The 12,035-nt window shown below is 42.5% G+C and overlaps 1 protein-coding gene across 1 annotated transcript in view; it reads left to right on the top strand.

Moving 5' to 3' along the window:
* The first annotated feature begins 3,090 nt into the window (after positions 1 to 3,090).
* Positions 3,091 to 12,035, top strand: part of SAV1 (salvador homolog 1 (Drosophila)) — a 44,264-nt gene continuing 35,319 nt past the window's right edge. Inside the window, exons 1-2 of the mRNA XM_006872340.1 lie at positions 3,091 to 3,326; positions 6,472 to 6,915. Coding sequence (XP_006872402.1) covers positions 3,233 to 3,326; positions 6,472 to 6,915 — 538 coding nt within the window. The 5' untranslated portion in view covers positions 3,091 to 3,232. The remainder of the gene's footprint in view (positions 3,327 to 6,471; positions 6,916 to 12,035) is intronic.

Here is a 12,035-nt window from a genome sequence, read left to right as displayed (position 1 = left end):
GAGGAACCAGTCCCTGGAGAAGGACTGGTGAAAATGAAATTGAAGAATTCTACCAAGTTCTTCCGTCTGAAATCAACCAAACATGCAATCAAAACACATTGATAGTTACTGGTGATTGGAATGTGAAGATTGGAAACAAAGAAGAAGGATCAGTTGTTGGAAAACACAGGCTTGGTGATAGAAATAATGCTGGAGACAGAAAGAATTTTGTAAGACTAACAACTTATACACCATATATAAATAACATAAAATACCATCAGTCAAAACAATTGGGCAGACTGTGGAACAGATCAGTAATTTCTAATATGTAATCAGGTTAAAGCTGAAGAAAATTAAAACAAATCCATGAGAGCCAAAATATAACCATGAATATATCCCACTGAATTCGCATACCATCTCAAGAAGAGATTCAACCAAAGACCAAAAGAGTTGTTGGATGACATCAAGAATATCATATAGAAATCAAAGCAAACGGCCATTAAAAAGACAGGAAAGAAAGAAAAGACCAAAATAGCTATCAGAAGAGACTCTGAAACTTGCATTTGAGCCTAGAGAAGGTAAAGCAACTAAAAGAAATGATGCAGTAAAAAGAGCTGAACAGAAATTTCAAATGGCAGCTCGAGAAGACAAAGTATTATAATGAAATGTGCTTCTTAAAGAACTGAAGAAAAATTCAAGCCTCAACTTGTAATATTGAAGAATTCTGCTGGCAGAATATTGAAAGATGTAGAAAACATCAAAAGGAGTCAGAAGGAATACACAGAGTCACTATACCAAAAAGATATGGTCTATATTTGACCACCCTAAAATGCAATATATGACCAAGAATTGATGGTACTGAAGGAAGAATTCCAAGCTGCACTGAAAGCATTGGTGAAAAACAGGACTCCAGAAATTTACAGAATACAAATGGAACTCTTACAACAAACTGAAGAAGCACTGGAGGTGCTCACTCATTTATGCCAAGAAATCTGGCCAACCAAGTGGAAGAGATTCATATTTGTGACTATTCTTAGTACAGGTGATCTAACAGAATGCAGACATCATAGAATATCATTAATAGCATATTCAAGTAAAAGATTTCTGAATATAATTCATAAACAGTTTTAACAGTACCTTGATAGAAAACTCTTAGAAATTCAAGCTGGATTCAGAAGAGGACGTGGGACTAGGGGTATCACTGCTGATGTCAGATGGATCTTGGTTGAAAGCAGAAAATTCCAGAAATGTGTTTACTTGTGTTTTACTGACTATGCAAAGGTTTTTGACTGTGTGGATCACCACAAGCTATGGCTAACACAGTGAAGAATGGGTATTAGCAATCTAATTGTTCTGATGAGGAACCTGTACATAGACCAAGAGGCAGTTGTTTGAACAGAACAAGGGTATACCAAATGGTTTTAAATAAGCAAAGGTTTGTATCAAGAATGTATCCTTTCACCAAATTTATTTAATTTGTATGCTGGGCAAATAATCCAAAAATCTGCACTATATGAAAAGCATGACATCATGATTGAATAAGACTCATTATCAGCATGTGATATGCAGATGATACAATCTTGCTTGTTGAATGGAAAAAAGACTTCAAATACTGAAAATCTGTACAGCTTAGTATAGATTTCACCTCAGTGTAAATAAACAAAAATCTTCACCACTGGACCAATAAGTAACATCATGATAAATGGAGAAGAGGTTAAAGTTTACAAAGCCTTCATTTTGCTTGGATCCACAATCAATACTCATTAGGAAAATCTGCTGTAAAAACCTCTTTAAAGTGTTTGGGGACTAAGGTGCACCTGACCCAATCATGGTATTTTTCAATAGCTTCATATGCATGTGAAAGTTGGACAATGAATTAAGGAGGATGTCGAGGAACTGATGCACTTGAGTTGTGCTGGAGAAGACCATTACAAGTACCACTGACTGCTAGACAAACCAACCTTCTGCTCCTTAGAAGCCAGGATGACGAAACTTTGTCTCTCATATTTTGGACATGTTATCGGGAGAGACCAGGGGAGGGTCAGGGACTAAGAAGAAGACCGTCAAATTAGATGGACTGACACAGTGACAGCAGCAGTGATCTCAAACGCAGCAATTGTGAGGATGATGCAGCACGGGAGAGATGTTTTTCTGAGGTGCACAGGGTCGCCAGAGTTGGAACCGACTCAATGGCACCTAACGACAGATTATTTGGTGTGGCGTAGCTCGGGGTTTGGGTCAACTCTACTGATCCTCCGTTATGCTGTTTTTAAATGTTGTCCAGTCGGTTCCAACTCATAGCGACGCTGTATAGGATTTCTGAGGCTGGTGAGTTTGAACCAGCGATCTTGCGGTTTGCAGTCCAATGCTTATCGCACAGCGCCACTAACGGACCTGGATTTATCAGACGACGACGGCACTCCAGGCGTCCTGTAGGATAAGCACTGGACAGGTAAACTGCAAGGTCGACGGTTCAAACCCACAGCTGCTCCTCGGAAATCCTATACAGAGTCGCTATGAGTAGGAACAGACTCCGAGGCACATAATAACAACAGGAACAATCCAAGAGGGACTTCTCCACGACTGTGGGAACAAGTCTAGGGAGGTTACCGCCTCCAAGGTCCTGAGAAAAAAAAAGTCTGTGGAAGACGGGGTCCAGCGCTCACTCTCACCGGCTTTGTCCTTTCGACCTCTCCCGCCCGCCGGCCGGGCTTCTCCCTGAAGATGTCTGAAGACTGTAGCTCCTCCTCCGGAGAGGCTGTGTGGCCAGCCCGTCGGCAGAGGCGCTGGCGTCCGGCGTCCGGCGTTCGGCGTCCGGCTGTCGGAGCCCCGCCCGGGAGCTGCGGTGGGGGAGGGGCGGCGGTGGTGGCTCGCGCTGTGACTAGTTTCCCAGAATTCCCAGCGGCTGTGGGGAAAGTTTACGAGACGTAGGCGGCCGTGGCGGCGGCGGCGGTGGTAGCGGTAGCGGTTATTCGGCGGCCCGGGGCGGACCATGGCCCTGGCCAGGCTTCCCTGGCCTCTCCTCACGGCGTCCCCAGGCAGCGTCGCGGAGTGGGCAGACTTCCGGGAAGGAACTGACACGCGGCTGAGAGGCGATCGGCGCGCTTAGCGCCCAGAACATGCGGCAGTCCCTACGGGCGATCCCGGGCTGCGGAGAGGCGGCGGCGCCGGGAGAAGCGGCGGAGACGGACCGGGCCCGGCGCGCAGCCCTAAGGGAGGCTGTTTGGCGCGGCCTCGGGCCTCGTCGAGAAGGATGCTGTCCCGAAAGAAAACCAAAAACGAAGGGTCCAAGCCGGCCGAAGTGCAGGGGAAGTATGTGAAGAAAGAGACGTCGCCGCTGCTACGGAGTGAGTGTCGGGGGATGGGGGTGGGCGCACCCACCTGGTCCGGGCGGCGGCCGGGACCCGGGTGGGAGCTTATTAGATAGAGTTCGGTGCGTCTTCCACTTGGCCTCTGAGAAGTACTGAGTTCTGTTTTATAGTGCCTGAAGTGGTGTTCTTTCTTGGAAAGACAGCAAGAGAGTAAGTAACTTAGGCTAGTTTTTTCTCCTGGATGGAAGCCCCTAAAAATAAGAAGTCTCCCTTTCTCCATGGCATTGTTGGTTTTGATAATTGGACAAGACTCTAGGAAACGCTTAAATTGCTGATACTCTGACGTTTTAAAAGCAAAAGTTATTAGACGGGGACTCACTTTTTTCCTTGTGTAGACACACAGTACGTCAAGATGCGCCTTGTGTTTGCAAACATTGCAGGTGTCACTCTCCGGTGAGATCTCTAGGGGGAAATTCCTTAGCTCTGCTTCTGGATGCAGAGATGAGTTAAAATGCAGTCTGTTATCATTGTAGCTGCTACCCTGCTACCCAAAGCCCCATCACTCTTAGATCTCAGACCGTCGTTTGTTTTTGGCTATGATGAAAAACAACAGAGTGAAAAAAAAAAAAAATTAGCTGTGCTTCCAATGTTGTTGTTAAGTGTCCTCCAGTCATTTCCCACTCATAGCGTCCCTGTATAGAGTTTCCGAGGAGCGGCTAGTGATCTTGAACCGCCGACCTTGTGGGCCAGTGCTTATCCTACAGCGCCACACCAAAACTCCAATAAAGACCAGCAAACCAAAAACCGAACACTGCTGTAGAGTCGATTCAGACTGGTGGAGACTCAGTAGGACAGATAGAACTACTGGCCCACAGTGTTTGTTGTTGTTAAGTGCCGTGGAGTCGATTCTGACCCATAGCGCCTCTGTAAAGGGTTTCGGAGAAGCAGCTGGTGAGCTTGAACCGCTGACCTTGCAGTGTGGCACATTAACCCACAGCGCCACACCAGAAGTCCCCACAGTGTTTACAAGACTGAATCTTTAAGGAAGCGATTGCCACAGTTTTCTCCCGCCGAGCATCTGTTGGTGAAAACCACTGGCCTTTAGCTGAGGGTTTTGATGACTACGCCACCTTGACCCCTATAAAGATGCCCGAAAGACTCCAGAAAAGGCAGAATTCAAAATGATTTCTACCTAATTTTAGGAAAATTACTTAACTTTTAACTTTAATAGGATGTAACACACACAGACACACCTGCGCTCCATTTGTCTCCTTGGTTTAAGATTTGACTGATTTTTCTAATTGAATCTTTTAAATTTGGAATTTTTGCGTTTGTGTTTTGAGCCTTTTAGAAGTAAGTTAATGTTCTGGTGCTTGTACTATGTTCCTTTGTGTAAGTTTCCTTCTTGGAAGCTCTTAGTAACCTTGTGACTTAGATATTACCTCATTTTACAGTGGAGAATGCTGTTCATAGTGGTTTCTAGTACTTCCTAGTATCACACAAAATAGGGTAGAGAGCATGTTTTTCCATTACAATCATGTCTTCAGAAGTCCAAATGTATATTGTAGCAGTGCTTTCTGAGGGAACAGCAAATCGATCCTTTGGGATTCATAAATATCCTGAAACTTTATCTTTAAACCTTTTTAATAGCTTTCTTTTTTAGTTATACATGTTAAGATTTTTTTAAATGATAGATCACAGAGCAATTTCCTACAAATAAACATCATGTAAAGTTTTGAAACACATTTGCTTCACCTCTCTAATCAGATAACTTTTGTTACAGTGTTTTTTTTTGTTTCATCAAGTGTTGAGTTTGGTTTATTTGGATATTAATTTCTGTACAGTGTTAACTTCTGAAGGTTATTATTATGAATGTTCTCTAATACTGCGTTTATAAAATGTATAACAATTCTGCTTCCTTCATATTTTAAAAGTATTTGTTTTATAACAATATCAAACCTATTTTCAAGTATGGTACCATATGTTGTTGTTAAGGACCTTGGATTCAGTTCCAACTCATAGTGACCCTGCTCAGGGTTCCTGAGTCTGTAAATCTTTATGGGAGCAGAATGCCTCATCTTTCTCCCACGGAACCGCTGGTAGGTTTGAACTGCTGACCTTGAGGTTGGCAGCCCGACTCATAACTGTATGAGGGGACTATAAAAAGTTTGTGGAAAATTGGAAATAAACAATAATGGAAAGTTTCCACAAACTTTTTGAAGCCCCCTCATATCCTGAAAACTATTGTTTGATTGTTATCTTATGTTTTGAATTATAATTACTTGCTCTTAAAGGAGCAATAGTTTCAGTGTTGATTTTTTTAACAGTATTTCAACATTTGTGTGTCATTTAGAAATAAGATCCTTTTATTTTCATGTCTAAAGTTTTAACTTTTAGTCTTTTGTTCTAGGCTATTTCAAGAGTAGAAACACAGGGTTAATAATTTAAATCTATTTTAAAAGGCATTCAGTTTTACATGTTTGGGATTAGCATTATGTTTTGTTCTATTGTTAGAATTATGTTTGCTTAAAGAAGGGCTCTTAGCAGTTTATAAATAAAACAGACTAATCTCATAAATCATATAAACTATATTTAGATTAATAAGATTGCTTATTGCTTCCTACTTTACACATTAATTTCTTAAATATTACATCAATACATACTTATATTTAAATATATTGGCATTTTGTTCATATTATCTGGTAACATACACAATATAAGGGATCCTAGCCATGCAGTGGGTGAAGCACTTGGATGTTAATTATAATACAGTTTGAAGTCACCAGCTGTTGTACAGGAAGAAGATGTGACAGCCTGTTTCTGTAAAGATTTCAGCCTTGGAAATTCTGTGGGACAGTTCTCCGCTGTCCTATAAAGTTGCTATGATTCAGAATGGACTGCAATGCAATGGCTATGAATGTTGAATACATTTGAATCTAGCAGAGCTTGCATGTATGTATAGCAAACACATTCGTGCAAATTATAAATTCATTTGAATGGGAAAGTTTAATCAGACTCTGTTTAAAAATACCCAAGTACTAACTTAAATCAAAATTTTAAATGCATCTTTCTTAAACCTATTGAAATGTTGCATTTTGAGGTAGTAGATGTAAATGAACAACTTTTGGAAAGTGTGTTTAGTATTTATTGAATTGGTCATTTTATTTTTGTATTATTTTAGATCTTATGCCTTCATTCATCCGGCATGGTCCAACAATTCCAAGACGAACTGATATCTGTCTCCCAGATTCAAGTCCTAATGCCTTTTCAGCTTCTGGAGATGGAGTAGTTTCAAGAAACCAGAGTTTCCTTAGAACTCCAGTTCAAAGAACACCTCATGAAATAATGAGAAGAGAAAGCAACAGATTATCTGCACCTTCTTACCTTGCCAGGAGTCTAGCAGATGTCCCTGGAGAATATGGCTCTTCTCAGTCATTTTTAACTGAAGTTAATTTTGCTGTTGAAAATGGAGACTCCAATTCCCGATTCTATTATTTGGATAATTTTTTTAATGGCCCATGTAGGCGTCCAGTTGGTGATCGTGTACATGAAGACTACAGATATTATGACTACAACCACGATCTGTTCCAAAGAATGCCACAGAATCAGGGGAGGCATGTTTCAGGTGACTTAAAATTTTAAATACGTTTGTTTGTACTAATGTATTAGTAGTGTTTCAATGAAAAAAATGTTCTTTTCTAGGTTTTCTTGAGAAGTCAGCAATACTTGTAGTGAAATACTTTTTAATTTCATGAGTCTTGCTAAACCAGGTTGGATTTTAGATTAACAAGGGATAGAGGAAGGACATTTTTGGTGGAAAATTGGGAGTAGCATGATGACACTAGGCGTAAGTATGATATAAATCCAAGGGACAGTATATATAGTTCTGACAGGTTTAAGGAGCCATCATGTGATGTGGGATAAAGGTTTGTGGTCCTAGAATTTAGATTTGAGTTAAACAGAAGCAATTGCCCATTTCCCAGTGACTAATGGTTTTATGAAAGCTGTACTTAAAATTACCAAAAACCAAAACCACTGTCATCGATTCTGACTCATAGCAACTTGTAGGACAGAGTAGAACTGCCCCCTAGGGTTTCTAAGTTTTAAATCTGTACGGAGGCACACCACCCCATCTTTCTTATGTGGAGCAGCTGAACACTTACAACCACTGTTCCGACAGGACTAGTAAGGAAGATTGTTGTTGTTAAGTGCTGTCAAGTCTATACTGACGCATTGTGACCCTGTATAGAGTTTCCAAGGCTGTTAATCTTTACAGGAGCAGAAAGTCTCATCTTTTTCCATTGAGCTGCTGATGGATTCAAACTGCTGACCTTGAAGTTAGCAGCACAACATATAACCTATTACACTACCAAAGCTCCTTAGTATGACTCGTTGTTGTTAGGTGCCATCGAGTTGGTACCTAACTCATAGTGACCCTACGTACAACAGAATGAAACACTGCCTTGTCCTGGGTCAACCTCAGAATCGTTGCTCTGCCTAAGCCCAGTACTGCTGCCACTGTGCCAATCCATTTCATTGGGGTCTTCCTCTTTCTCTCCAACCCTCCATTTTACCAAACATGATATCCTCTCCAGTAACTAGTCTCTCCTGGTAATATGTCCAAAGTATGAGAGACAAAGTCTGGCCAAAGTTGAAGTCTGGCTCATAGTGACTCTGTATTGGGTTTCTAAGGAACAGCAGTTGAGTTCGAACCTCCTACCTTAAGGTTCACAGTGATCTTGTGGTTGAATGTTTATCCTTCAGCACCACACCAGGAGAAGAATATTAGTGAGTATTCTAAGTAGATTCCTAGAGATGGACGATTGCAAGTACCAGTGATAATGGAGAAGAAAAGTAAAATCAATGATGCTTTTGAAGGAAAAAATAATACTTAATTTTAAGTTTCCCATATTTCTGGAGAGTCCTGGTGTAGCGCTGTAGAATAATCACTGGACTGCTAATTGAAAGGTTAGTTCAAACCCATCAGCTGCTCCTTAGAAATTCTGTACAAGATTACTGTAAGTAGGAACAGACTTGAGAGCATAAAACAACAACATACCTATTGAGTAGATTCTAATTCAGCAACCCTATAAGATAAGGAAGACCTGTACCATAGTGTTTCCAAGGCTATAAATTTTTATAGACACTATTTATCTGTTACAAGCAGTGGTGGAGTGATTGGTGGGCTCAAACTGCCAACTTTCTAGTTTGCAGCCGAGCACTTTATTGTACCACCACACCAGGTCCTCTGGTAATTATGGGTTTACGCTCTGTCATCAAGTCAATTTCAACTCATACCCAAACCAAAACTGAACCTACTGCCATCAAGTCAACTCTGACTCAGTATATGTAAGACTATAAGCTGTATGGGAGCAGACAGCCTTAGCTTTGTGCCACAGAACACAAAGTAACTGGTAGGTTAATTAGTAGCTCAGTGCCTAACCCACAGTTCACCAGGGCTCCTTTGTTACCTGTTGGTTGTTAAGTGCCGTCAAATGAAACCTGTATAGGTTTTCCAAGGAGTGGCTGGTGAGTTTGAACCACCAACCTTGCAGTTCAAACCGTCTTTACGTTGAGTGCATTACCCTGCAGAGCTCACACCAGGACTCCTTGTTATCTGTTTGTTCTTGCTGTTAATTGCCGTAGATTCTGTTGCAACTCTGTGTAGGATTTCCTAGGAGTGGCTGCTAAGTTTGAACTTTGCAGTCCAGTACATTATCCTGTAGTGCCACACCAGGACTTGGTACCGGAGAAAGTAAATCACTACATTTTTTTAAATTAGGAAAAGTGTGTAGTAGTTGGTTGTTGTTTTTTATTGTTTAGTGCCACTGAGTCGTCTCTGACTCACAGCGACTCTGCGTATGGTGTCCCAAAAGTGACTGGTGTGTTTGAACTGCTAAATTTGTAGTTAGTCCAGTAATTTATTCCACAGTGCAACTTATTCTGTGAATGCTTCTTTTAAGGTCTTTCATTGGGACATTGAAGTAGAGAGGTTTTCTAGGCATGCAGAACTGCTATAATGAGCATGTATGAATACCTTTGTTGTTTTTAGTGAACTTCTAGGTTAAAGGATGAAGACAGTTGTAAACTTCAGTGTTTTCTTTGGTGATTTTTAATATTGTGTGGTTCTAAAGCTCAGAGGACACATTTGGTGTGGTGTGGCACTGTGGGTTAATGTGCTGGACTTGCAAAGTCTGTTTGAACCCCAAGGTCAGCAGATCAACTTCACTTGCCAAGCTCCTTGGAAACCCTATTCAGGGTCACTATGAGTCGGAACTGAGCACTTAACAACATCATCATCAACAACAACAAAGCTCAGAAATAAAGTAATCTAAGTAAATGGTGGTGGTGGTGTGCCACTGTGTCAGTTCCCTGTACAAGGTTTCCAAGGTTGTACATCTTTACTGGAACAGAAAGCCTTATCTTTGTCCCGAGGAACACCTAGTAGATTGAAACTACTGTTAGCAGCCCAACTCGTAATCCACTGCACTACCAGGACCCCTTATCTAAGTAAATAGTTGTTGTTGTTAGGTGCCATCGAGTCAGTACCGACTCATAGCGACCCTATGCACAACAGAATGAAACACTGCCCAATCCTGGGCCAACCTCACAAGTATTGCCATATCTGAGCCCATTGATGCTGCCACTTTGCCAATCCATCTCACTGGGGATCCATCTCACTGGGGGTCTTCTTCTTTTTCTCGGACCTTCCACCTTAACAAACATGATATCCTTCTCTAGCAACTGGTCCCTGAAAGGGAAAAAACAATCCCGGTGCCGCTCATCAACCACACCTCACTCCAAATGGCCCATCTAGAGACTTTTATTCAGGGTGAGGAAGGTAACCTCTGACAAAGAGAGAAGGCTGGAGGCAGAAGGGAGGAGAGAAAGAAGGAAGAGAGAGGAGTCAACAGGAAAGGAGGGGACTTATATAGGTTCAACAGGAAGGGAGTGGTCATTGCTGGGGTGATTTAGCTCTGGCCTATCAAAAGCCATGTTGTCCTTTAAACTACGTGCCTTGTAGCTTAGCGCGGGGAAACAGACAAAATGGAGTTGGAGGGAGGGGAGAGGGAAGAACTGTAAGGTATTGTGACATTGTAACATTTCCCCCTCTTTGGTTAAGTAAGAAAAATGAATGGCCGTCTCTATGATCCATGCCCATGGGAGAAGGGACGAAGGTCATTTTTCTGTAGCTACTTCCTGCTGGCATTGGGGTGACAAGGCTGTCTTTGGTCTTTGGGCTTGGACCACGGTCATCAATGGCTTTGTTGTTGTTGGCGGTGTTGTCAGTAGCCATTGGGCTCTTCAATGGGATACCAAGAAGCAATGGATTCAGCAGCTGGACTGGGCTTAGGCCCGCAGTCCTAGGTATTCGGAACCTACAGTCGAACAAAATGAAGAACACAAGGGGCAACTGCCTGTAAAGTAACTAATAGTGGGGTTACAAAGGAAAGCAGGGAATTTAATAGAGGATTATGGAACCAACTAGCAAAACCTCCAGTAATGGGAAATGCTTGCAGTTCCAGTAGCTATGCCCGCCTCAATACCTAGCGCTGCTACCAGGGGTCGGTTCCTGGTATGGCACAGGGAGTAGGGTGGAAGGATTAAGGACTGGGCACAACTGGAAGGTTAATGAGGGATCATGGAGGTGTGAGGTTTGAAGCGAAAGAATCCTGCAAGGAGTTAATTCCTGTAGGTTTTTATAGTTTAACAAATCAGCAATAGCATGAAGGGATAAGACAATAGTTGGGGCTCCAAAAGTTAATTTTTTTGATTCTTGGATTAAAAGGGAGGCTGCAGCTAAACTCCGCAAGCAAGATGCCCATCCTCGGACAGTAGGATCCAGTTTTTTGATAAATAAGCTACTGGAGCAAATGTAGGGCCTAATTGGTGGCCTAAAACTCCTAGTGCAAACCCTTTATTTTCAGACACATAAAGATAAAAGGGACAGGTGAGATCAGGTAAATGCAGGGCTGTGGCTTCTAGCAGTTAGGACTTGAACTGTAAAAATGGGGGTAGCAATAGAAGAGTCTAGAGGTTCATGGGGATTGCCTTTTGAGGCATCATAAAGGGCGCGAGGGCTTCTATCATGGAGGGCGGCGGCTAAACGATGCGCAACAACTGCGCAGACCTGGTGGAGGTGTTAAATGAAACCCAGACCACGGAGCGGCAGGGTGAGAGGTGTCTGGAGACCAGGTTGATGGGGAGACACTGCCCAGCGGGAAAAGACTGCAGGGGCTGGCCAGGTAGTCCTAGCCTAACCGTTGGATCGTGGCTTTGAGGTGGGGTCGACCAACTTAGAGACCCACAAGCCCAGCCTAAAGCATCTCACTACATCCCAGTCGCCCCTGCTGCGCTTCTGCCCCTTGATTGAGATCCAAGGACAGAAATCCCGCCTTTGAGCCAGATTTAAGGGCCCTAGCACAAGGAGATTCCTATTTAATAGCAACCACGCAACCACCACTTGTCTGTCTGTCGTGCTGTGGTGGTTTGAGAATTGCTGTGATTCTGAGGGCTATGTCATCGGTATTTTAAATAACCAGCAGGGTCACCCATGGTGGAAAGGTTTCAGATGAGCTTCCAAACTAAGACAGACTAGGAAGAAAGAGTGACAAACTACTTCTGAATCGCTAGTCACTGAAACGCTATGAATAGCAGAGAAACATTGTCAGATACAGGACTGGAAAGTGGGAAGGCACTCAGAATGCGACTGGGGGAAAAAATGCCTCCTCCAAGTAGAAAAAA

The sequence above is a fragment of the Chrysochloris asiatica genome, unplaced genomic scaffold (assembly GCF_000296735.1).
Source record: "Chrysochloris asiatica unplaced genomic scaffold, ChrAsi1.0 scaffold00194, whole genome shotgun sequence".
In the NCBI taxonomy this organism is placed as follows: Eukaryota; Metazoa; Chordata; class Mammalia; order Afrosoricida; family Chrysochloridae; genus Chrysochloris; species Chrysochloris asiatica.
This window is presented reverse-complemented; position numbering and strand designations above follow the sequence as displayed.